At 40.7% G+C, this 26,878-nt stretch overlaps 1 protein-coding gene across 1 annotated transcript in view; it reads left to right on the forward strand.

Moving 5' to 3' along the window:
* Nucleotides 1-21,302, forward strand: part of SUCLG2 (succinate-CoA ligase GDP-forming subunit beta) — a 101,988-nt gene extending 80,686 nt beyond the window's left edge. The window contains exons 10-11 of the mRNA XM_058032212.1: nucleotides 11,876-11,996; nucleotides 19,361-21,302. Coding sequence (XP_057888195.1) covers nucleotides 11,876-11,996; nucleotides 19,361-19,476 — 237 coding nt within the window. The 3' untranslated portion in view covers nucleotides 19,477-21,302. The remainder of the gene's footprint in view (nucleotides 1-11,875; nucleotides 11,997-19,360) is intronic.
* Nucleotides 21,303-26,878: the final 5,576 nt, after the last annotated feature.

Here is a 26,878-nt window from a genome sequence, read left to right on the forward strand (position 1 = left end):
TAAGTTACTGTCTTAAATTTCTGGAGCAATCTCACATTAAGCCTATAAGAAATGTGGTGTTTTGTTAGTTCCAGGTTCACTATGATGAAAAAGATCTTTTAGAAGTGGGTGGCATCATGCTGTTCTAGTCTAGGTCTTAGCACATCTTCCATGCCCTGCATTGTGTGTGTGTTGTAGCTTTCTGGTTTTTATTTTACCTGCAGTTTTTTGTCTGTCAAAGATGACATTTGGTCACTATGACTGCATATTACTTTTATTCTATTTGAATGTACTGAGCTTGTAATGGTCTTGTACATTTATTTTTCCTATTAAGTGGAGAAAAAAGCATACAAATGCTACCATTATATTCAGAACCCTATTCAGGCAGCAGATTACATTTCTGATCTATTTTGGATTAATATAATATTCCCACAAAGAATTTAGTCTTTTCCCATGAGCAATATGGTTCTTCATATTGACTGCTAATTGTTGGCATTTGAGAAGATTAAAGTCAGGTCTTACAGGGAGTGCAATCATACAGCCTTTCAGATCTAAACATCTTGTTGCTATAGAAAAATATTCTTGCAAATAATTTAAGACTGAATTAAATAACTTCTACTGAGTATTTTTTATATCTGAAACTCAGCCTGTCAAAATAAGACAGGATTTCAAGCAGTTAATTCCAGTGACAACTTTTCACAGCTTAAGAGTTACCTCATTTTTCAGAATTAGTCTTAACCCATGGCCTTTAACATTTTACCTACTCAAGCAGGCATTTTTCAATTTATAAGAGGGGTGGCATCTTAGCAGTGAATATAGACAGGGGAGCCTGCAATTAATAGATAACCTGAAACAATAGCTTTAATAGCCCATGATTGAGTGTATTTAATAAGTAAGGAGATTTTCTCACTTTAAACAAAGAATAAGAGAATGTGTGTGGGATTAGCAGTTTGCATCAGGGAAATGCCATTGTCTGGGCTGAAAAGAGCTGCACATCTGTAGATAGTTGATAATTCAGATAATTATTCATTTATGTGTAGCTGACTATTTCATAATAAGAGGGGGTACAAGTTTGGGGGTTTATTTTTTCTGACTTAGATAGGGAAATGATTAATTACAGAGCTGTATTTCGTGTCAAGTTGTGAATAAATATGTTTAGCATTCATATGGTTGTTTACAAACAGGAAACCCACACCGCTTGCCAACAGTTTGATTAAAAAAAAAATCATTCAATTCATCACTAATTCTCTGTAGGAAAGATCTTTGCATTTGTGCAGTTTGGCATTTTATAATTAAATTCTTTTAAAACATTTTAATTAGGCAGAAGTAAAGCAGAGTCCTTTTGTTTGCTCTGTGTAAACACTCGAAGGTGTCACTGAGGTGAGAGCTGTCGAGAGTGCTGCAGGGTATCTTGGCTTTGAAGAGTGCTCAGCTTGAGGTTTGTAGTGTGTCCACACTTCATTGGGAGATGGCTTTATCAATTCAAATAACAAATTCAGGAAACTCTTTTTCAGTTCAAGTTCCTTGAATATGTGTTGGTTTGTCAAAGTGTGGTAGAACTCTTTGGGCTGACGTCTCACACAAATGCATTTTCCATGCAAAAAACGACATCTGGAACAGGGACTCATAGCAAAGCAGTTCAGTCATCACCTGGCCAGACAGAATCTAGGCAGGAATCTGTGCTATTGGTGCTTGACAAAAGAAAAGGTGGGAAAGACCAGAGGAGGGGCACAAAGAGGATCTGAGTGCTGGAGCATCCTTGCTGTGAAGACAGACTGAGAGAGCTGGAGTTGTTCAATCTGGAGAGGAGGAGACTCCAGGGAGATCTCAGAGCACTTTCCAGTACCCAAAGGGGCTCCAAGGGAGCTGGAGAAGGACTTGGGATGAGGGATGGAGGGACAGGATGCAGGGAATGGCTTTAAACTGAGAGATGGTGCTTTGAGATCAGATAGAAGAAATAACCTGTTCTCTGTGAGGGTGCTGAGAAGAAATAACCTGTTTCCAGTGAGGTGGCTGCCCCTGGATCCCTGGAAGTGTCCAAGGCCAGGTTGAACCGGGCTGGGAGCAGCCTGGGACAGTGGCAGGTGTCCCTGCCCATGGCAGGGGGTTGCAATGAGATCCCCTTCAGGTTCCCTTCCAACCCAAGCCATTCTATGAGTGAGATTCTGCTGGGCCATTGAAGGCCTTGGAAATGAAGCCAAGGCTGTCCTGGTTAATCAGCACTGCTATTACAGACTGTGGCTCAGCATGAAACACCCACTTGGAAATGTTTTTATGTAATCTCCCTTTTATGTAATTCCTCTTTAGCCACTACTGCGTAAGTGCTTAAAAAGTAATTAACAAAAACTACATGCAATGCATGCATTAAACTGTATTCTGCAATTTCCTTGGTTATAACCATTTCCATTGTTTTCTTTTGAAATATGGATTTTCAGTTCCCTTCTACAGCTTAGCCCAGATCACAAGTTTGCCTTGATACTGTGTGTATTGGCAAACAAGGCATGTTTCTCAGGTGAGGAAATATATTCTAATAATGGGAATTTTTCCTTTTTGTGAATCATCCAGGAGGAAATTAAAAAAAAAAGTCACCATGTGAAGATATAAATTCGCAACTTTACTTTTATGCTCTCAAATAGTTGAATAAGTAATCTGCTTTGGATGTACTTGCTTATCTGATTTTGAGATTAAAAGGTATGAGACACTGCTGGACTTGTGTGCTTAGCATTGAATATTGCCATTGAATTTTGCACCATATTAAGGTTCTGAATTAATTTTTTTTTATGACTTGCCTCTTTGTATCTTTGGAATCCTACACCAAGCAACTGTGTTTAAGTTGCCAATACCCAGCAGAAAATCTGAATTTAGAAAAGGTGCTACTGAAGCAAAGTGACAGCTTTTGGCTGTGTGAAATGTGGTTGATTGTATAACTGACTATGTGCTGGCTATTTGTTTGTTTTATCATGCTTAGTTTCAAGTGTTATGAGAGCATACATTTGAGGCTTGTTCTGACATTTTTTTTGCAATTTAATGTGGGAGTTTTAAATCCTCATAAGCTTTTTCCAATTCTCATTGAAGTTAACAAGTCTAGGAGAGCCATTTTTTGAGATAGATATTTTCCTTGACCATAGTGCAAAATCACTTGTAAAGGAAGGGAATATGGTTAACAAGGACACCTACAATTCCATGTGTTGTTCTGTACAGAGCTGGAGTGAGATATAAGAAGCAGCCTGTGATTTACATGTGTCTCCTGGTAATTTTATGTGCCTGACTCCCCATGGTTGCCTTGAGCATCTCAACCTTGATTAATCTAAAGTTAAGTTCCTTTATGCTGGCTTATCTGTGATTGTTTTAGGCTCACTCCATCTGTTTCTTAATGTAGCTCTATAACTTCTTTCACAGTTCAGATTTGCTGATTATATCACTTTGGGTTTGTGGCTAAAACATTCAGTTCTGGTTTTATTACAAGATACTTTGATAAACTTGTGAAAAGTGGATGGGAGATTATTATCGAATAATTATTTCTCTGAAGGTGATTCCCTTCTTAATACAGAAAATAGGTGGAAAAAGTTTAGTAAAGATGAAGACAGTAGATTAAATTATTAGGAAGACTGAAGTGACATCACTGATTTTTACTTGTCAATGATTCAGGCCAATTTTTTCCCCTTTGCTATAATGAAAAAAATGTTAAGTTACATTTTATGATTTTGCAAATAGCAAGACAGTCCAAAAATGTATGTTGAACCCCTTTGTCAACTCCTGAGTCATCCCATTTTGCAATAATCCAGTTCTTAGCTTAGCATCCTATTTGTGGGGATGTTATTAGTGGTCATTAATTTTTAAACAGGCAATTTTATTTTTTTTTTTAGTTTAAATTCCTTTATATAAGCCTTGCAGAAGATAAAGATCGTTCTCTGTCTTTCAGCAGTACTGTCCAGAGCTGAATGTCTAATGTATAATTCCAGCCTTTGGAAGAGGCATTTCTGGAACAAAAATTCTCACTGATGTTGAGGTGGCAGCAAGTCCTGGTGGTGATCGCTAGGAAATCCTGAGCTGCTGGGTGGGCAGGGAATGTTCCAGGATGAGTTTCGCAAGGTGGGAGGAGAATTTCCTAATTCTACTTGGGCTGTGTTCATCTGGAGCTTGGAATGTCCCAGGAACAAGCTCTTCCCTTTCTGGTTGAGCACCAGAGGTTGGGTGAAGCGAGAGGAAGAGGACACATGAGCTCTTCTTATGCTTGTTCCACGTGTGGACAAGATCATAGCATTAATTTCTGAATCTGAATCTTCTGATTGGGATCTGATCCTCTAAAGGATAGGAAATAGCCAGGAATTAATTGTATTAAAAGGAGAAGTAATCAAAATCACAAATCACTTGTCCAGTGCCATGTTCCTGATGCTGTGTGGTAACTGCTGAGATCAGATAGTTTTGTAATCAATTAAACTGATAAAGAGACATATGACTCTAACACCAACATTTTTGTGATTTAATTTAGAAAAGGGTTGCATAGATACATTAAAGAAATTTAAGCTGTGCTTTACTGGAAAAATGCAACTGCATTGAGTAGGATTTGGACCTGTCTTGATCTGATCTGTTTTCTCCAGCAGCAGCCAGAGGCAGGTAAAGAGGAACTCAGGAAGAGGATAAGTGTCCGAGGAGGCTTCCTAATGATCTTTGATACTCTTGTATTTACAAGTCTTTGGTTGTTTTCTTTCCAGGAATTTGTTGCTGTATATTCTCAACTCATGTAAGCATTTAAAATAACCAATATCCTGTGGCAGCATCTCTAACTATGGCTGTGTGCTGTACCTGAAAATAACAGTAAAAGGACCCCTTTTGTATCTTCACTGTCTCATTTCAACAATTAAGGACTAAGAAATAAAACTACCTGGAGGCAGGTACAAAATGATTGCACCTGGTTCCCTTTTTCCCTTGCTAGTTGCAGGCTTGGCTCTGAATCCTCCTTCTGTTTCCTTTGCTAAGATTATTTAGCATATTCTGAATACAAAGCTTGTCCAGTGTCTTTATCACTCTTCTAAGTACCTTTCTGAGTTTTACTAGTTCTGCTTTGGTTTACTGCATGTTAAAAGTGAGCTGATTTTTATGTGGTAGTAATTTGGAACCTAATGAGGACAGCAATTCACGTTTTTGATGACTACAATGTTACTGTAAAAGAACGTGGTTTAATTATTTGTAGATTTCAGTTCTGTGTGTGCACTTCAGTACCCATGACAATGCATTTTTGTACTTTAATTAAGCTTCTTGAAGTACAGAATTCCTTTAGAAAGTTTCCATTGTCTCACGAAGAAATGCAGCCTGACCTAGATAGTAGCTTCTGTAGCATTTCATTCTCTTCTGCATGGGGAGTAGAAGTCAAGGATGTTTCTCAGGTGACAGAAAGGAAGATCCCAAGTCTTTCTAGAGCTCAAGGATAACTGTTCTTCATCTCTCTTCTGCCATGTGATGGGCACTTTTAGTTAGTACTTTCATACTCCAAATAAACATAGTATTTTTATTTCTAAGGCTATTTCTAAAGGGGAAATAAAGAGAGGTTCTGGTGACTTTCTGTTTCAGGAAATAAATTTCACCAGTGGACCTCAAATATTATTCACATCAAGATTGCAGATCTTAGTGGGACTTTGGTTTTTAGTGGTTTGGTTTTGGTGTTTTTCTTGCCTGAATTATGAAGCAACTCTCTGTTTGGAGCAAGGCACATTCTAGCTGGATTTAGAAGAAAACCAAACCAGAAGGAAGAGAGAAGAAACATTTTGACATGTCTCCAATCTGGTAATACATTCATTTTTAACTGGCTGTTGAATTAAACAGAAAGTCTTGTACAGAAAGTGATTAAATCAGCAGTTCTGTTCAGTCAGGCCTCGGTTGGGGATATTTGTGATTGTGCCATTTAACAGCATTGGCTTTGGTAATTTGCCAGGTTTGTGCCACACACCACAGCACACCATCCAGTGTGACTTACTCTTTGAAAAACTCGTCTGGCAGCAGCCCATTCTGTGGACTGTGTCCTGCACCAGCTCCATTTCATCATATATCCATGATATCCATATATCCATCATATATATCCATATATCCACTCTCCAGGTGCTCCCTCTTTTGAGGAATATTGCAGTTAGCTCAAATAATTTAAACTTGTCTGACCTTTTTGCCTTTTAACACCCAATAAAGGATGATGAAACTGCAGAGGCACCCCAGGGCAGAACATGTTGTTGGAATAACAGGGACACCTTGCCACCTCCTCTGTTACATGCTTCAACAATGCTGCATTATTTTTCAGAAAGCTGATTATTGCTTAGCAAAAATCTAATTGAAACTTCAGACAGTGGAAACGTTAGAGAAAGTGTATGATGTGCCTCTGAGAAATTAATCTGAAGTGCAGAGGCAAAATTCAGCAAATATTGGATCAATTTTTATAGACTTTGCTGTTGTGGAGGAGCTACTTGCAGTCATGCTGCTGTATAAACTGCTTTGGATGAGTGAATTTGGAGGCTGTCTATAACTTACCATGCTAATATGGAGCAGTCAGAAGGAGTTCCCTGAGTATTTAATGACCAATGTGCACTGCTTGTGCCTAAAGAGGGGTGGTGTGGGTGCATCTTGGTTCTGCTGGATTGATATCCCCCAGATCAGGCCCAAACATGCAGCTGCCCTTAGTTCTGGGTGCACAAAGGGGAATTTAAAGGCAATGTGAAATGCTGTGCTCTCATCTGACACACAAGAGCTGGTGATGTGTGCTTATTTCAGTCTTGCAATGTGGTTGTGTAGGTAGTTGTCTTCCCTGGGTTGTTCTGAAGTCTGCTCTGCTCCTCCTGGGGTTCATCACATTGAAGTCAGATATTTAAATGAGAGTCAAAACAAATTTATTCCAAATACCCATGATCTGGTAGAAAAGGTATCCTGCCATATTTGCACCAAAAATACAATTTTTCTATCAACTTCCTGCTGCATTATGTCCTCAAAACAATACTAAAGACTATTGTCTTTATTCTCAAGTGTACTTCAGAATGGTAGTTTGTGGTCTCAACCTTTTATTTTCCTTCTCTTTATTCTTTTCCCTTATTATCATAAATAAGGATTATATTAGGGGTTTGTTGTGCTTCCTATCAGTGGAAGAACATTGATTAGCTCTGCTCTGCATTAACCTGGGGGATGTGGCTTCTGGGCAGGACCTGACTGAGGCCTGGCCAGGTGGGAACACAGGCACAGGAGGCAGGGGATGGTTTGCAGCTTCCTAAATTCATCTCAAGTTGGTCCCAGACCTAGGGATGATGGATTATTGTGATGGATGTGATTGTGCCAGAGCTCAGGGTGGGCAGAGTGTGTGTCCTGCTGCTGAGGAAACCTTCCCAAAGCAGGCTTGGTGTGAGACTCCTCCCTGAAATTCATTGAAATGGAGGTTCCTGCCATGATGTTTTGGAATTTGAAGGAGGCTGTGTGCATGGAATTGGAATATTTCTGTTCCCAAAGCATGCAGTACTTGGAGCTGGGCAAAGCAATGAAGGAGAGTCTCTGGGGACTGTTTCCACTGTGGTACTCTGATGTGTAATTTGCCACTCATCATTTCATCTCATTCCATTAATGAGCTCTGATCCCTTAATTTTTATTTTTGTGTCAGTACTACAGAGAATTAAGACAAAATCCCACAGCAGGGATGTTCGTGGTGGTCCATTCTGAGGGGTATCTTTGGCATTGCAGAGCACCAGAGCTCTCCCTGCTCCAAACCCTCCTGGCCTGCCTGGTTTTCATGCCCCTGGAGTCTGCTCAGGTGGCAGAGGATTGTTGCTGAATTGTTTTCAAACCTGAAAAAGCCAATAAATTCCTGTCCTGTTCTAGATCCTCGATTTGCTGAAAGCAGGAATGACTGAAAACTGTAGGTGGCTGTTTCAGCACACCAGAAACTGAACCTACAAAGCTTTGACTTTGCAAAAATGTGGAATTTGGGACTCTGAGCATGGCACTAAAGGAGATGCATTTCAAAAAGGCTTCCCCCAGTGCCAGCCAGGCACTGCCCTCTCACCTGCCATCCAGAAATGGGGCTCCACAAACAGCAGTGGATGTGGCAGGTGTTTGCTCTCAGGGAGATTTGCATTGCTCAGGAGCCTCTTGAGTACAGACCAAAAATTAGGTTTGGCCAAAATCCTTCATCTGCTTTTTCTACCTAGCAGTTGGGGTGCCCCAGACAGAAAAATCTGAATTGTGTTTTAGAGTTTCATCAGAGTTCCTTTCCTTTCAGGGCCACAGGGTGCATTGCCAGTGAATTATAAACCTTGACCTGTTTTAGAATAGTGCAAGACATTCAAAATTGCATTGTGTCAGTATTTCTTAACCTGACTGCAAGCTTTCCAGCTTTGCTGTTTGTTGATTCAACCTTTTTAAACTTCTCACTTTCAGACTTTCAAAGTTCCATCCCAAAGAGACAGAATGATATTCTTCATAATTTTTATAAAGTTAAATCATATTGTTTGGCTTTAAGTAGAAAAAATAACCCTGCTCTCCTCTCCAAAGAGATTTTATATCCCTTTTCCACATTGAATTGCACTGTCCTCTAGTGGGTGTTTTAAGCAAATGTTTTTGTGTTTGTAAATCTTTCATACTGCTCAGATACAGAAAGCTTAATCTTTATTTTCAAAAGAACCATAAATGTTCTCTGATATAAAAAGATAGAGGATTAGAGTAATATTTGAAAACCAAATAAGAAAAAGTTACATTTGACCTGTGGTCCAAGCTGTAATAATACAGAGATACATAAAAATGTTTGCATCTGACTTATCTGTTGGAGCAGAAGGATAAAAAGTGAAGACACAACTCTGGGCGTTTTATTACTTTGTATTGAGAATTGAATATAATCTGCTTCTTTCACATTGAAACAAGTTTGGTAAAGTATGAATGAATGAATATTAAACACCATGGATAGTAGGAAGGATTAAATGCACTACATTAGGCTCAAAGTGAAGAACTATGTATCCCATTTTACCCAGTGGTTTGGGGATTTTTCCTAATGTTGCTATTTACCTCTTAAAAGTCAATGCCCTTCTTTTAATTGGGGTTTCATGGGATTTGAGGTGTAAAACATCTCTGAAAATCAGAATGGGAATATGAAAGTTTTACATGACAGTGATTGTCAGGCTTCTGGATGTTTGCAGTGCTGGGTGTCTGTGTCCAGCTGTAGGTGACAGCACCTTTACTGTCCCTCCCTGGGCTGGGGATACATCTGGATCTTCACTGCTTGTGTCCAGGACCCAGCAGTGTGAGCATCCCCCAGTCTGGGACATGTTTGAGGGATCTGATATCATCCTTCCACTGGTGTTTGTTCTGTTGGAGGAGCAAGGGAAGAAACAAATGCCTGGCAGTGAGTTTGTTTCCTTAGCAATGTTGCTGGAATAGAAAAAACATTTATAAGGCATTCTGGTAGGTAAAAATGGATATTAGAATAATGATGCTGTTTAGTAACCTGTCTTGTATGCAGACAGTTTGCCCTCTCCTTGGTATGTCTGATAGTCCACAGGTATTAGATGCTGTGTATGTGGGTATATAATGGTTCTGATATGCTACAGGAGGTTTATTTTTCTCACAGCCTTAAGTAATTCAGAGACAGTGCACATGAAACACTGAAAACCTCTTCATCCATCCACTGTGTCTGAATGCTAAAGTTCTTTCAGCTGGAAATGCAGGATCTAGTCAGGCTACAGAAGCATATATAAACCATGTTCACAGATTTCAGCAGAGTTAAAGTGAATCTCAGCATCATTGGAACTGATCTTCTGGCTTATTTGGGAGATTAGGATAAAACCCAAGATCGAATTTCCTACCTGATTCAGTTTCTTATTGATTGAATCCTTTTAGACTCCTCTCTAATTTAACAGTGTATTTTTATTAAAGCCAAGCACACAAACATCAATTATCCAAGCTGCATCTAATTTCCTTCATTTTTTTTTCCTCTTGCTGCCAATGGATTAGAAGACATGATTAGAATTCAGCTTGAAAGCTGAAAAGCAGATCCCTAAATGAAAAAGTCTGCGCTAGGAATTAAAATATCTGTAGTGGGCATAAAATCCTCCTCCTTATCTCCACTAATGTAAACACACTTGGTTGAGTTGATCTGTCACATGTCTGCTGCAATGTCCCTGAATTAGGAGGATGTATTAGGAAGGGTGGAGTGCTGTCTGTGGTGTGTCCCTCTGTTAGAATCCATCCCCAGGGTGCTTTAACACCAAATTGTTTTGCATAGAGACATCTCTGCCTTAAGGGTTAATGGGATAAGAGCTGGAAGGGCTTTGTTTTTCCTCTTAGGTTTTACTTGCTGACACCAGGAATGTTTGTGTGTGCACAAGCAGTGGGAACCAGGCAGAGAAGGGGTCTTGTAACACAAAGGTGAAATGAATGACTGCAATGGCATTTCACCAACTGAAAATCCACAAAACCCTTAACTGGTAAATGCATGCATTTAATGTGAGTATAAGGAACAGTTATATAATCAATTAAATTGTATGTTCTTGTTTGACTGGGTTATAAATTTCCTTCTGGTGCCTGTACTCTACCTGGGATAAGAAAGCCATGCCATGAGCCATACACAGGCTCCATGAACTCAAAATGGATCATCTTTTGATCAACCTCGTCTAGTGAAAGGTGTCCCTGTCCTATGGGAAGTAAAGCATTTGTTGGGATGTTGTGTTTTCCTGTTGCACTGTGGATGGCAGTATTGCCACCAGTGCTGAGCTGTGTGTGAGTGCACATCACAGGAGTGAATTGTCACATTTTGTCTGTGGAGAGATGTAAAACCTGATTGTGCAGAGCTATAAACCGTGGGTGGCCTCAGGGAGTTTTCCTGGTGCTGGCATGAGCCTGGCTGGGGCTGGGCAGGGTGAATCCCTTCCTGTGGTGCAGTGAGCTGAGATAATTGCAGCTGACACCCTGCACCAGTGCAGTGCAGTGATATTTCATTCCTTCACACCTAATCCCTCCTTTGTCCTCTCAGGTTTTGAGTCAACACAGTTCTGGCAAATCTTGTTTGTGACACCCAGAGAAGCTTCTTGTGGAGCACCCCAAATGTTGTGGGGCAGCCCCAGGGTGGGTGAGGAGCAGCAGGGCTGCATCCCTGGGGTGTGTATCCCTCAAGGTGATAAGGCATGCTTGGGAGCCTGGAGTATGGGCTTGGGTTCATGTTCTGCTGCCTAACCAAGTGGAAAGAAATAATATTTATATCGTTTGTGTATTAATGTCTTGTGTGTTGTGAAGGGCAATTTAATTGTGAATCGGGTGGAGAAATTGCAGTTTCCAGAAACTGATGAATAGCAGTTTTTTGAGGTTATCAGTTAACCTGTTGTAATGAATGCTCTTCATTACATGCCTCTCCTTGTTAATTAGAAGGGATTTTTACTCCTCTTTATCAAGTCAGGGCAAGTTTATTACCTTTTCCTCTGTCGTGCTTGTGATAAAGTGAAGATCCAGATTGTTCAGTGAAGTGTCCACATGAATATTTCATTGCATGTACATCACATTCATGCCCTGTGTTATCTGAGCTCCAGCCTCTGATGATTGTTCAATACATTTTAAAAATAACCAAACTACAATTTGTATAAGGTCTTTTAATTTATATTTATAGGTAGAAAGTCCTTTTTTTTTGCAAATACTTTAATTATGACATTAATTACCATGCCAGTTTAGCCCAAGACAATTAATCACTGCTGTACACAGGAGCAATAATAGACTCAGACTCAAGTTCTCTGAGTGCAGAGGTGAAGCTTGTACCTTCCATAAATCAGGATCTGCCTGACAGAGAGGGATTGGTATCCTGGTTTGGATCTTTTACCTGTGTTTATTTAAAAAACAAAGTCAAAACTTAAACGTGCCTCCACTCAATTCCTCCTTGGTTTGTTTCCTACAGGTTGAAGCAATCCTTGTGAACATATTTGGTGGGATTGTGAACTGTGCCATCATAGCCAATGGTATCACCAAAGCCTGCCAAGAGCTCGAGCTGAAAGTGCCTCTGGTGGTCAGGCTGGAAGGTGAGTGCTGCTGGATTCAGACAAAATCATCCCTCAGGGTCTTGGTAATTCACTCAGAATTTCTTCTTCTCCTAAAGAAGAAATTATTTTACATATTACTCCCACAAAATATGTCCAATTCTTCAGCCATAGCACAACCTGAAGTCAATAAACTCATATTTCTGCATTTATGGACCCTGATGGTACTGGAAGCAATGAAATTTAGCAATGGAAGCGTTATGAGTTTGCCTGTAAGATTTGCAATGCAAATAGGAATTATTTTGATGCAAGTTTATGTTTACTGGGAGGTATTTCTTTTTTTTTTTTACTGAATGCAATTCCATTATTGCTAAACCTGCAGCAAAATACAGTTTTTTTTAATTTACACCAGTGTCAATTAAAAGAAAGATGTTAGAAACAGTATTTTTGAGGGAGAAATTACTGTAATGCGTTCCTCTGCCCAAACCCCAATCCAGCTAAAATCCAATAAAAACCAGAAGATTTGGTAATGGTAAGGAATATTTTCTCTTTAGTGCATCCGGCATTGTTTCACAAGAAACAAAAGAGCCATAGAAGGGGAGGACAAGCACTCTTTGGCAGTTCCAGACTTTAATGGCAGTGGGTGTGGGGTTCTGCCTGTAATTTCTGAGAAGTGCCCTGAAGGAGGGAGAGGCTTCTGCCACTGAGTGAAAAGTGCCTTGATTGCAATCAGCACACAGCCCTGGCAAGCTGAAAATAGTTCATTCTGGCCAAGTAGGTTTGGAAAACAGAGGGATTTCTGGATGGGTTTTCAGGCCTCTTACTCAAAACCATCCATATTCATGTTTGTGTGTGTGTAAAGAGCATAAAATGTCCTGTCACCCTGCAATGGTGATGAGAGGAGGAAATGCATCCCTTTATGGACATGAGATGCAATACTTAGGTGGTTTTCACACCTGTGATGGGGAGAGGAAAACATGTTCTGAGTACATCAGGCTTTCCAAAAATTGCCCTCCCCAGGATTCCTGAGGATGCAGATTGCCCAGGGAGCCCTTGGCTTAGGGGGATGCTCCTTTTGTGTTTCAGGAGCAAGCAGAGCCTTCCCCTCCCTCATTCTCATGCTGCACTGCACGTGCTGGCATGGCTTCTGCTGGAACTTTAAATAACCTAAAATGGATTTTAAAAACAAATTGTGAAAATTTTCTTTGGATGGTGTAGCACCAGTCAACACCTTTAGAGACTGAGTGAAAAGTTTAATATGGATGAAGGAGACGGATGGATGTTGCTTGGAAGCAGAAAAGTTTCATTATATAAAATCTCATTGTTTATCAGCTCTAGGCAATGCTGTTGCACTTTTTGTCATAGCAAAAAAACTTTTCTTGTCTTTCACAGCTGGGAAAAAGTTTATCTGTCAGATCTGTGAGACTTCTCAGCTGTTGTAAATGCTGCTTTTTAAGTGAAGATATTGCCAAAGCCATTAAAGTTTTTCCTGTGAACAAGATGTTTCTGTTGTGATATTTGAAACTGTTACAAAAGAAACATGAAGAGCAACTTGGTCATTTTAAACTGCAGGCTGCCGGGTCTGCCACCGTGTTTGCTTGGCCTTTCTCCTGTAATTTTGGTAATTCCGTGATTGTACAGAGGAGTGAAAGCCCTGCAGAGGTGCCTGTGACCTTTCAGTCATTTGCTGCTCCACCCACAGAGATCAAAGCTGAATCTCCAGAGTGTCAAATACAGACTTAAATGCAAACATTTGGGTTACCATCTTCCCAGGACTGCTCACTCTTCACTAGAGCTGTGATAATGTTTCTCCCAGGCTGGTTGCTGACTCTGGAAATGGCAGTACCATGTTTTCTTTAGGAAGCTCTCTCCCAGAATAATGCAGCAAACTCCCACTTTAGCATAATCTTTATCTCAAAAGTCTTTTTAATTCCTCCTCATATTCCTCATGTTCATCCTAAACAAAGAGCTGTGATGTTTATAACCTTCAGATGTTGTATTTTGGAGCTGTTAACAAGTCACTGCTGTTTTCTCTGCCTCCTTAATCACTTAACCAAGCAATACATGTATGTTTGGTCCTTTTAATCTTCCCTCAGAAATCAATCCCTCTGGATCCCTTACCATCTTCATTGTTCTTTGAACTCACACCAGGTTATTTCAACTTATAAGGATTTTGAATTAATAATGAGCACTGTAGAAGTAATAAGACTACCCAAGACTTTTTAAAACATCACTGATTACATTTTACAGTTCAAAAGGAGAAAAAGGAACAAGCACTCTTTTGGGTTTCCATTTTGAACATTTTCCCAGCAGAAGGTTTGTGATTATTCCCATAAATCTAACAGATTTGTGACCTGCACTCTAAAGTCTCTTTGCCCACATGCACTGTACTACAAGTGTCCTGATGAGTAGAGTTTTAATCAGTCAAATCTGTCTTGATTTAGTAGGATTCTGTGGACAAATCTTTGTTCTCAGCTGTATAATAATTACAAGCCATTTTTCCAGTGGATAAAGAAAGGATTACTCTCCTCTTTGAAAATGGTAACTTTATAATTACATATGTTTGCTTGCCTTATCAGTAAAGAACTCACCAGCTGAGACACAGGATTATTGTTTAAAAAGCTCATGGACAAATGGAGAATCCAAATATTCCAGATTTCATCTTCTACAGATAGACAAGTAACTGCTGCTGGGTTTGTGCAGGATTTTTTATCCCTATAAAATGTAATATTCTTCACTTAAGTTTTGTGAAAACTGCCTAGGAGTGCTGAAGGGAAGCCAAGCCTTGCTTCTCATTTATGTAGCTCAGAGTTAGATGAAAAGAGGGAAGAATAAAAAAGAATTGTGAATTAGATATCTGCTTCCTATGCTGGAAATTTTACATCCTCTCTCTTTCAGAAAATGAATTCTCTCCTTCTCTGGTCATGGGACAGGAAGGACTGGGAGGAATTGTCATACTTAATGTGTTGAAATTCAGATAGAAACAAGTTGCTTTTTATTCATGTCTGAATGCAAATTTTTTTTATATTTTTCATTCATGTGATCAGTGACCTTGTGTGTTCTTCAGAATCTGATATATTCTAGTATCTTCAGAAATCTTTTACACACAAGTGAAATTTTGCACCAGCTTGTGTATCTTGTTTGTAGATATAGTTTAGTATGTGTGCCTGATTTTTTGATTTTTAGTATCCCAAATTGCCTGTCAAGAGAGAAGAATGGGATATTGCAAAGTCACACTTATAGCTTCATTCAGACCAGCCTATGCAGACATCTTGGTTTAAACATTCAGCACAAATTTAAATGTGCCCTTCCCTGTTAGGATGTAAACATGAGGCTGAGGGAGAGGTTAAATATTCTTTGGGGAAAGTTTAAGGCAGGAAAGGGCAAATGGAGTGGATAAAATAGAGTTTAATTGTCTTTTACAGATAGGCAGTGGAAGTTGGTTTATTCTTGACTGCAGAGCCAACAGGTGTGAGATGTGTGAGACACCAAAACTTTGTATGTTCCCTACCTAAGGGTCACTAATTAGAGCTTGGCACCAGCCAAACCTCAAATCAAATGTTGCTGAAGAAGGTTAACTGGTGATGAATCTCAAACCTGATTCTGCAAATCTGTCTTTGGGGCCTGAGAGGCCCCAATTTTCCAGGCTGGGGGAAGACAGGAGTGCATTCATTGCCTGGGTCCCTGCAGTGCACTCAGCAGTGCAGCATGGCCAAGCTGGACCCCTGCTAGGGATCCTGTACCATGGGCACAACCTGCTCATGTCACTAATAATCATTGACATCCTGCATATTGTGACATTTTTTGTCATAGCAGAATGTTTTGGGTCGATCAGAGTATTTTTTATATTATTCATCTATTTGTTAGCACATAGCAAATGTATATAATTGTGCTCATGTCACTAATAATAATTGAAATTATGCATATTGTGACTTTTTTGTCATAGCAAAATGTTTTAGGTCAATCAGAGGATTTTTTACATTATTCATCTATTTGTTAGCACATAGCAAATGTATATAATTGTGCTCATGTCACTGATAATCATTGACATTCTGCATATTGTGACTTTTTTGTCATAGCAGAATGTTTTGGGTCAATCAGAGTATTTTTTATATTATTCATCTATTTGTTAGCACATAACAATTGTATATAAGTGTGTCTTATCCCTTTTTTACCTGAAAAGCCAGGAATGGCACTGCAGAATCCTACATCCTCTGTAAGCATCAGCATTTAGCAGTGACCATTTAGCCAGTTTCTGATGGGTTTATGGCAGGCCAAGTGAGTAAGGGAACATAGCCCAAATCCTGCATGTGGTTGTGTTTTATTGGTTTGATTTTCATCCAGCCTCTCCCAGTGAGTCTTACCACAGATAGAGACATGCTTAGACAGAAATTTATTATTAGGATTTTTTTGGTAATGAGTTGAGTACATTTGCTTTGCTACTGGTAGCAGAGATTTCAGGTCCACAGAAGTGAAAATGTGAGATTGCATTGACACAGACTCAGAGATTGTTCCAGAAGCCAGGTTTCCAGCAGGAGAATGTTTAGATTACAAAGCCTGAAGGTGCATGCTGATAAAATTACATCTTTCCAGGTTTTCTGGGGAGTGTTGTTGACAGTAATATATGTCAGAAGACAAAAACTTCTAATTAGAAAACCATTCTCTTCATAGAATCCAGTTAAAAAAAAAAAAAAAAAACAAAACACACACACACGAAACCCCCAAACAATAAAACCCAGCAACAGCAAAAGCCCCACAGCCTCCAGCCCTGTGAATTTTCTCAGTTGGCTGCAGGGTAGGGGAAGGGCAGATTAATCTGATATCCCTGGATATGGGATTCTGTTCGCAGTTCTCTGACACCATCCAGTGGCAGGAGGTTAATGCTGGAAGAGTGGGATTCTTTATTTGTTTATTTTAACATCTGTTGCAACAAGGTGGTGTTCTTTGTAGATTTCTAAATGTTTCCAGTGTTTTTGGAATGTTTAATTTTAAATCTTTTACCTCTGCTTTTAGAAGGCTCATTATAATTTCCATATTCTCCACATAGCTAAAATACTTAATCACAATGAGATAAAAGGCTATCACAAATAAAAGAGAATTATAGCAAAGGGAGTGCTTGCTGAAAAGTGTGGTTAGTTGTATGGCCTGCCTATAAAAGTGTTGTATTTAAGAAATACAAAATGTACTCATACACTTTTGTCTGCAGTGAGATTTTTTTTTTTTTTCAGCTTTCATCATTTCATTTCCCTGCATAAACTCCCCCTCCCTTCTCAGGGGCCTGTGTTTTGTATTGATTTTGTAATGCATGTTAGACAAGGGCTGTGGAGAGCAATCAATGCAGTGCAGAACAGATCCAATGCATTGTTCCCTCTCTGACCCGTTAGTAAATTAATATTGGCCACTTAGTGCAGAACAAAAGTTAGTTTTAAATACATGGTTATCACAAAAACCGCAGGTTTTTTTTCTGTGTGGGAAAATTTCCAGGAAAATTTCCCTCTTTCCATTTTTTCTCCTCATAACACTTTGTCTTGTAGAATCCTGCTTGAGAGATCAGTACATTCTTGACTGTTTTAAATGTTTATCACACTTGTGTCTAAATAAAAGGCAAAACCTTTTGGGAATCACTGTAAAAGTGTGAGAGACTCCAAAGAGAACAGAACCTTGGGAATGGCTCCTGCCTTCCCTGTGCAGTGCTGGGCTGACAAGTAGCAGCCTCCACATTATATTATATAGGATACTTGAACAAAAATCAAATATTATGCTCTTTTTTTGCCCATAATATTTGGTTTTTTTCTATCTAAAAAGTTCTGTACAGTTCTGGGTGTTACTAAGCAACCAAATCCCCCTTCTGTCAAAGATTTCAGATGCCTTTGACCTTCCTACACAAACCCTGCAGCTCTGCCAGAGCCTTTGCAGAGGGAGCAGAGGGGTCCCACATTCCTCTTCCTGATCCTGCCTCTCCCATCACCAAGTGCTGTGACAGGGATGCCTTTGCTCCCTTTCAACTCCAGGAGTGGCAATCCTGATTTCTTGAGCATGCTGATGAAACAGGCTTTTGAAATGGCTCTGCTTCTGTGGTACCATTTCAGATGTTTTATGAAGTCTGCAAAAAAAAAAATAAATTGAAAAATCATCCTTTAAAATGAGCATTCTGGAAGTTGCACTGTAAAGAGTATGCTTCTTGCTTGGTTAATAATTAAGGGTATAATTAGTGTATAGCTCCAAATAGAATTAAAATTCGTTTTGCTAGGTCGAGGAATTACAAAGTAATTAAGCATTTTGGCATGGCAAATGAGCAAGGAACATGACATGGGGGAGGACAGAAATGATTCTAAAGAGGCCCAGCTCAGGGTGCTTGTGACTAATGTGTGACCCCAAAGGGTGGATTCTGCTTCCTCAGTAGGATGTCTGACTCCAGGTTCTTTTGTGGTGCAGAGCACAGCAGTGATCAAAAGTGTCACTTGGCTTTGCTGCAGAAACTCTGGAGAATTCAGATTTTCTGTTAGTCTCAGTTTTCCAGAAAGAATGAGATAGAGCAAATGAGATGGTGATGCTCTTGTCTTTTAGACAAGAGAAGTGGGGAAAATGTATTTTCCTGAAATATATTTTTCAGCTTTGGATTTTTTCCTTTTCTTTGCATTAGTCTGTTGACTGAAGTTGAGTTTTTTCCATACAAACTGCAGCCCTTGTTCTGTATAATGATATTTTCTCCTTGAGGTGAGATGGACATGGCACTCAGGGATATGGTTTATTGGAGGACTTGGCAGTGCTGGGTTTCTAGTCATATTTAAAGATCTTAAGGGTCTTTTCCAACCTAAATGTTTCTGTGATTATAAAAATTTAGTGCAGCGGCAGAGGAGGGATTGGTGTCATGCTGAATTACTTCAGGGACCTTTGTATTCCCTGTTTTTAGTAAAAATGCAACAGCATAATCAGGAGCAGCTTACACCTGGTTAAATATTCAGGATTACCCAAATCTTTACCTTTCAACAGCTCATTTGGCAGCTTTCAGTTATCACAGGTGAATTTTAGTTACTCTTGACTCACTGATTACCTGTAGACTGGTTGTGGCTAATAAATGCCTTTAAAAGAGCCTGGCACGTGGTCCATTCCCCAGAGCTCTTGCTGGATGTCCCTGCTGGCTCTGGGGGATGCTGCACTGCCCCTCTCATCTCCACCAAGCCCCTGTTGTGCACACAAATGCCATTTTCAGGTTGCATTGTCTGTCACAATTAGGAATTAGGAGCTCCTTCTCAGCTCAGTCTAAGGCACTCATTTGATCTGCCGCTAAACTGAAATGATCTGTAGTTTGAGGCATTACTTGATTTTTCAGAGGTATGCTAGGAGGTGTTAATTTATTCATTAATATTAATTGCTAATTATAGTCAATAATTGTTCTTTTTTAGGAACAAATGTCCAGGAAGCCCAGAGGATTCTGAGTGAAAGTGGACTCCCCATCACATCTGCCAGTGACCTGGAGGACGCAGCAAAGAAGGCAGTGGCAAGTGTGGCCAAAAAATAACACCTTGAAGGTTCTTCTCATGGAAAACTTGTGTTCCACAAGGTATCATTCCTGCTGATGTCCCAGAGGATTCATGGAGTTCTCCCAAGCAGGGATCAGGATTTAACTGGAGATACCTGGCCAACCCAGGCCACAGCTTGCAAGTTGGCCTTCAGAAATTTTGCAGCTACAATCTTCAAAAGTTTGTCTGTCTTTGTCTAAATTTGGTAATTTTGTTAGTCACAACTGTAATAAGTAATACTTCACTCCCTAAAGTTCGTTTTTGTCTCTCCTTCCCAAATTGCCACTGATAAACTCATGATAAGACAAAATAAGTAATAATTGACTTCTGTCAACAGAATTGTTCCTTAATCAAACACTTTTAGGTCACCTATTTCACAATATTTTCATTTGCCTTTTTATGTTGTAAAGAGTCAGAAAACTAACTGTGGCTTTATATTTTTTATGGACGTTGACAAAAATGTAAAAAGCTGTGCTTACAATCTATTTTTATTCAAATGAATGATGTTTATTTTCTTTACTTGGAAATCACTCGTTTTGCCTTAAGGTGATTCTCTTTTGTTGATGCCAATGGATACCTCACAATAGGAAAAGGGACTGAGAAGTTGATAGTGAAAGGATCTCCCACTCTTACTGTGCCTATAAACCACTGAAATGTGATTCATTTATTTTCTGGTTTTTGGAAATGCCCTGCTGTATTTCCAGGTGTAGCAGTGCCGTCCAGGGGGCTCCAGGAGGATGTTTCTGCCACTAAGGAAATGGCTGCTAACTTTTTAAAATAACCTCTTTTGTGAGAATGTCACTGCTGTGAGGTTTTAAAGATGAGAAACTGAAGCAGTTTTATTTCAGGAGCACGGAGAATTCTTCATCTGATTTGCCTTCCAACAACCATTTCAAATTTATTGGGAATAAAACAAAAATGAACTTTTCAATTCTTTAAGTTTTTGACTTCTCAGGCATCAGTAACAGTATGTATAAGAAAAAAAACCCCTAAGTTTCAGTACTCAGATATTGACCAAGATTCATTTTGATTATATTCTCTTTTGTAGCAGTCAAAATTCAAGCTGTTAGTTACACAAATCATTCATTCAGGGAGCAGAAGGCAATACTAAAGATCTTGTGTAACTAAAGAACTTTGTGCAAATCTCACTCTGCCCAGGAATTATGTGCTGAAAATCATCAATAAATTTGAACAGTGAACAAATGAGGGGATATTATGATCTGGTCTTGTAAATGGGCAGAGATATAAAAATTTGTGAAATAAATTCCTAATTGGGATTTTTTTGAGCAGCTCTAATCAATACCGTGTTCTGCTTAGAAAAATGTAAATAAATTTTTCTTGACATTTCCATTAAAACTGTTACATTCAAAATGAATTATCTGCACTAATCTGTGGCTCCTGACACAAATAGTGCAGATGGGTTGCTATCATCAATTCCTGCAGGTTTTTCCTTCTCCATTCCTTTCTCTACATATTGCTCAAGGAAAAAATGTGTGACCATTAGAAGAGCAATAAATTTGCCTGTAGGTCTGTAGTTATTGGCAGAATGAAGGAGAAGGGTATCCTTAGCAGCTTTCCTGGGGGTGCATCAAAGCCACACTGCTCTGAAGGAAGAAATGTTTACCTCACCACAACAAATAAGAGTCACACTCTATTTTATATATTTTAATACTGGAAAGTTAAGATTCTTTGGAAGAACTGTTTGTGCAATGTTGTCACACACTGTCCCTAACTCTGGTCTCAAAACCATCCACTGTGCATACACAATTACTATTTTGCAAAGATTAATACTGTGTACACTGTTTTGTCAAATAAATGTAAAAATGAACATGTTTATGGAATTTGTCCTTTCTGTAAAATAGAAAAATGTTTAATTTGCCTGTGCTCTTCCATCCAGCATTTTTTGACAGGTGAGTGAAATCAAATGCATTGGAATTTAGTTTCAATTGGGTGATATGCTATACTCCAACATATTTGCTTTTTATCTAAAAATGTAGATAATTTTATCTTTATATCTTTTCTTATATGTAGGCCAATGACAGTACATACAAGTTTTATTCCTCTTAAGCCATATACAGAATGGAACAGTATAATTTAAATTTTCAGATGTAAAATGGAAATTTCCCTAAGCTCTGGATTGGTATCTTTGAAGGTTTGGTATTTCACAGGCACTGTGCACTGGCTGTAACCAGAGGCTCACTGTGGTGGTGTGGACTGGTTTGTTTTATTTGTATGGATTATTTCTCTCTGTGTGCGAACGTGCAAAGTTGGGTTTGGTCTCCCTGGGAAAGGTGTTTTTAGTTGTATTTTCCCCACACAAACCAAACAGCAGCATAAGCAGTGGGTAAGTCCCAGCTAATCCCCTCTGTGAAAGCTTTAAGTGGGATTTAATTAGCTTTTAAATCTGGAATTTTCAACCTGTATTAATAAAACTCTGTAGGATGGGACACTTTGCAAAACAGGAGGAAACTCTTAATGCTGACACTGTGCTACATCTTTAACAAGATACCTTTAAATTCTCCCAGCAAAAGTGTAACAGCTGGGAGTGCTGCAGGAATGTCCTTAAGGAGCACTTAGTGTCCTGTTTGTCAGGGCTGTGCCTGCCCATGGGGCAGAGCAGCTGTGATTGGAACAGCGTGGCACTGCAAATCACTCACAGAGGAGAGGAGGTGCCAGGCAGGGCTCCTGCCCTGCCCTGCCCTCTCAGCTGAGCCTGCCTGGGGTTGCAGGTACCTGCAGGAGGAGGATCCTCTGGTGTAGTGAGAGTCCTGTGTATTGGATAAGTGGGTCCTAGCTGTTCTAAATGAGCCACAGCTGCAAAGGCCTTAGTTGGGCAGCAGCTGTGGCTCGTAAAGATAACTGGGATAAAAGGGGTGGGCTGAGAGCCCTGGAGGAGCCCCTGTGAAGCCATGAGGAACTGCACTACAGAGAACAGAGGCATGGTAGAAAACCAGCTAAGAAGGTACGGACTTTAAGGGTATAATAACAACAGTATGGGACTCTAGAAATATGAAATACAACAATATGCTTACAACCATTGGTGACCCTGACGTGATGGAGTTATGCAGCCTGAGAGCTGTGGGACAGCCAAGAGCTGTAGAGAAACGTGGCTGTTGAATCTCAAGGAGCTGTGTTGGATTATGGCCTTTGAGCAAGAAGCTGTGTGTGTTGTACATGACCTTTGAGTCATGGGGGAATGTGTGTGTTGTGCTTGTGTGTTGTACGAGGCCTTTGAGTCTCGGGATAAAACATGTATTGTAAGGAAATGAGTATATTGTACTTGAATATCTATATTGTATTTGAATACATTTGTTAGTAATAGAAAAAGGGGGAAATGTAGTGAGAGTCCTATGTATTGGATAAGTGGGTCCTAGCTGTTCTAAATGAGCCACAGCTGTGAAGTCCTTAGTTGGGCAGCAGCTGTGGCTCGTAAAGATAACTGGGATAAAAGGGGTGGGTGAGAGCCCTGGAGGAGCCCCTGTGAAGCCATAAGGATCTGTGCTACAGAGAAGAACTGCATGGTAGGAAACCAGATAGAAGGTATGGACTTTAAGAATATAGTAACAGTATGGAACTCTAGAAATATGATAATAACAATATGCTTACAACACTCTGGTTCTTGTGGCTCAGGGAGCTGAGCCCAGGGCTGGCTGGGTGCACTAAGGGTGGCCCAAAACCCAGGGCTGAGCAGCCTTGCTGGGCTGGAAGAGCCAGGAAATCTGAGCACAGAGCCAGGCAGTGGCCAAACTGTGTCCTAGAGCAAGAACTGTCACCTTACAGAAACCCCCAAGCCTTAGGGCTTTGTTACATGACATGTGGAATGCCAGTTCTCAGTGCTGCTGCAAGCCTCAGCTGATGGTGAGGTTTTACTCCTTGTTTTTCTTTTTGCCTTTCCATTCATTCTTTTTCATTCCTTTTTTTTTTTCTTTTGCCTTTCAGGAAGTTGGAGTGTCTTTTGCAGTCAAGGTCAGCTCTAGCACGGCCAAAGTGGGGGACAGAAGGTCATTGCACATTTCAATTTATCACCCAGCTTCTTTCCCTTCCTTTTCTAAACTTCCTGGGATTTTCACCCACTTCTCCCCACATTCCTGTGTTTCCTCACTGCTCTGTGCTGTCCTCATTGCTGGCTGAGCCCAGCCCTGGGTTTTGCTGGGTTGGCGTGGCTGGGCTGGGTGTCCTGGGGCTGTGTGAGCATCCAGCTGCCCACTGGGAGCTGGGCATGCTCTGCCCAGCCTGGCTGGCACCAGGGGCAGGGGCAGGTGAAAGCCAGGCTGGGATGCTCTCAGTGCCTGCCCATTCACTTCTGTGGGACAGGAATTACAGCAGGAGCAGGAATGGGCTCAGGAGTGTTTTACTTGTCTGCTCTGGAGTGCTGGCTCTGGAACAGGGCTGAGCTTTTGAGGCTGTAGGCTATAGCCATGATATTTTCTGAAAAATCCTTTCCTTATGATTTTTCCTCCAGAAGCTGAGAGGCCTCAGGAACAAAAAGTAAACAATGGTTATCTGCTGCTGTGGAATGCAACAGGTGGATCTTTGGTCTCATGTGGTTGTTTCTAATTAATGGCCAATCACAGTTGCTTTTGTTCTCCTTCTTCTTTCTTTTTCTATTCTTAGCCAGCCTTCTGATGAAATCCTTTCTTCTATTCTTTTAGTATAATTTTAATATAATATATATCATAAAATAATAAATCAAGCCTTCTGAAGCATGGAGTCAGGTCCTCATCTCTTCCCTCATCCTCAGAGCCCTGTGAACACTATCACAGTAGACAGAGATATTTGGAATAAATGAGAGGAGTGAAAAGCCTGGGAAAGCTTGGCACCCACCCTAAGGTCTGTTCCAAAGTGAGAAGTACCCTTCTGCAAGGAGAAATAATCTCCCCAAGTTCAGTGGGGACACTGAGGAGCTTTGGCTGTTGTAGAGAAATTGAGGTCAGACCTGTAGGCATGAGGTAAGCCAAGGAATGGGCTATGAAATCATCAATGGATGTTTTTTAGAGTTAGGTGAGCATCTGTCAGGGATGGCTTAAAGAGAGTTGATTTTTGCCTCAGGGCAGAGGGATGGATGAGGTGACCTTCCAGCCTGATTTGATAGGATTTAATGCTTGTTGGGAAGGCTTTGTTTACTTTTTTTTCCTCCCTAACTTGTAGGTACAGGGAGGAAAAAGAAGCACAGATCTGGTGGATTCTTGAAAGAAACTGTTTTTAATTTAGTCACCAAGAATGATCTGCAGCTGCCAGGGAAATGAAAAGCAGATTATGCAAACTCAAGACTTTCCCTAACAATGGGAGCAGTGTTATTGCAACACATAAAAGGCTGAGCAGAGAATTAGGGGTATCTATCAACTTTAATATGTTCAATTTAAAAAGGAACAGGTTGCACCAACAATTTTTTTTCCTACTTAATGAGGCCCATTCATAAGTAGAATAACAGGATTTGCCTGTCACCCAGAGGAAATCATGCCATGTGTACTTGTACTTTGGTGCAAAACTTGTGTTGATCGCAGTGATTTAAAACTTTTCCCAGCCCAGCTGCAGTCAGTTTGATGTCAGGATCCTTTCATCTGGAGACAGATGCACCCTTGGTAGAATCCTCAACACGTCTCTGTCTTTGTTCAGTCTCACAAAGTACCAGCTAAAGATTAAAAATAAAAGTATACATGGATTATTGCATGTTACTCCTCAGAGATAACTGCTGTGAGGTAAGATTTGACTTATCCAAGACCTGGTAGCAGATTGCAGAAGAATCTCTAGTGCATAATGTGGATTTGGCCTTTTGCAGTTCTGTTCTGGCCGTATTGGTGGGTGCTGGGCACAGCCTGGGCTGCTCCCCATGTCCTGAGCCATTCCTGTGCTGCAGGACTGAGGCACTGAAGAGGGAAAAGGGTTTCTGTGTGAGTTGGGTGAGTGTGAGGCAGGAGACAGGACCTGTGTCCATTCTGGACATTCTGGCTGCTGCCCCTGAGTGTCTCCTGCTACATTTCCTTTCATAAGCACAAGGTGGCCTCGATGGGCAGGCAGAGGGCAGAAAGGCAGGGAGCAACCAGGGTGGGATGGGGATGGCAGGAGGATCCTCTCTGGCCTTGGGAAGGGCTCTGCTTCTCCCGTCTGCTGTACTTCACTCTGCCTGCAAGGAAAATCCTCACTGGAATTGGGATGGTTTCCCACATCTGCCCTCCTTGTGTCCTTGGACTCCTCACACGTCATCAAGAAGGAGAAAGTCACAGCAATGTCATGAGGATAATATTCCCTCATAACAGAAGATGCCTCATTGTGGAGCTCCTTGTGTTTTCAAAGATGGGAATATCTTTGAAATATGGAATATCTTTGAATGGGCCAGGGAATATCCTAGCCCTCAATTCACAATTAAATCCATGCTAATTTTTAATGAAATCCAACAGAGATAGCCAAGCCTGGACAGAAGGAAACAACTGACAGAAATAGGTTGCTCCCTGAATTAAGTGCTGTTGGGATGTGCAGATTTGGAAACTGGGACCTTTTTATTTACCAGAGCAACTCTTGTGAATGCATGGATGAATACAAGCAGGTCATCATCAAGGAGGTGACAGTGACAAAGTATTGGTAAGCAAATCTGGGAAAGGAGGGCTCAGAGAGATCAAGTGAAAGAAATTTTGCATTTCTCTAGATACAGAGGTGAGAAAATGAGAAATTTGATCTTTCTATTATAATCGACATAAAGAATTACAGGGCAGCCAAAGGGCACAGAGCTAAACAAAGCCGTTCCCTTTAAGTTTATTTCAAATGTCTCTCTGCTTCAGCACTGTGTCCTTCAAGACCTCCTCTCTGTAATTGCATGTGGCAGCCTCTTTAGAGCTGGGTGCCAACTGCTGCTCCAAAACAGACACAGAAATCAACAGGCAAGAAAGGGCATTGCAGCAAGTCCTTAGGAGGGATGCTGCTCCTTTGTTTCAGGTCAGTAAAGGGGGTCAGGAAAAGCCACTTGGTTCAGGGCACTGCTCTGCTTGGCTCTTGGCTCTGAGGCTGAACACGGGCAGCACTCAAAGCTCAATCCCTGTAATAACTCTCCCTCCCTGAGCTTCCATTAAAGCCCTGACCCTGGAGGGAGCACAAATGGCATTTTTGCCCTGCCCCACCTGCCTGCTCGGCCAAACTGACCTTGTGGCTGAGCAGGGTGGGACCAGGGGGCTCATTCAAAGGGTTTGGGCAGCACTGGGGGCTGCCCCCCACTGCTGCAATATCCTGGGCTGGGGGGGAGCCAGGGCTGAGCTCAGAACCCCCTGCAGCTGTGGGGACACTGCTGCCCTTCAGTGGGAGCATCAAAGGGCTCATCCTCCCTCTGCCACCTTGGGCTTTGCCTGGTGAATGCAGAGCAGCCCTGTCTGCCCCTCTGAGCCATGCACAGACAAGCTCAGACTTTGCTGG

This window comes from Melospiza georgiana, chromosome 11 (assembly GCF_028018845.1).
Source record: "Melospiza georgiana isolate bMelGeo1 chromosome 11, bMelGeo1.pri, whole genome shotgun sequence".
Lineage (NCBI taxonomy): Eukaryota > Metazoa > Chordata > Aves > Passeriformes > Passerellidae > Melospiza > Melospiza georgiana.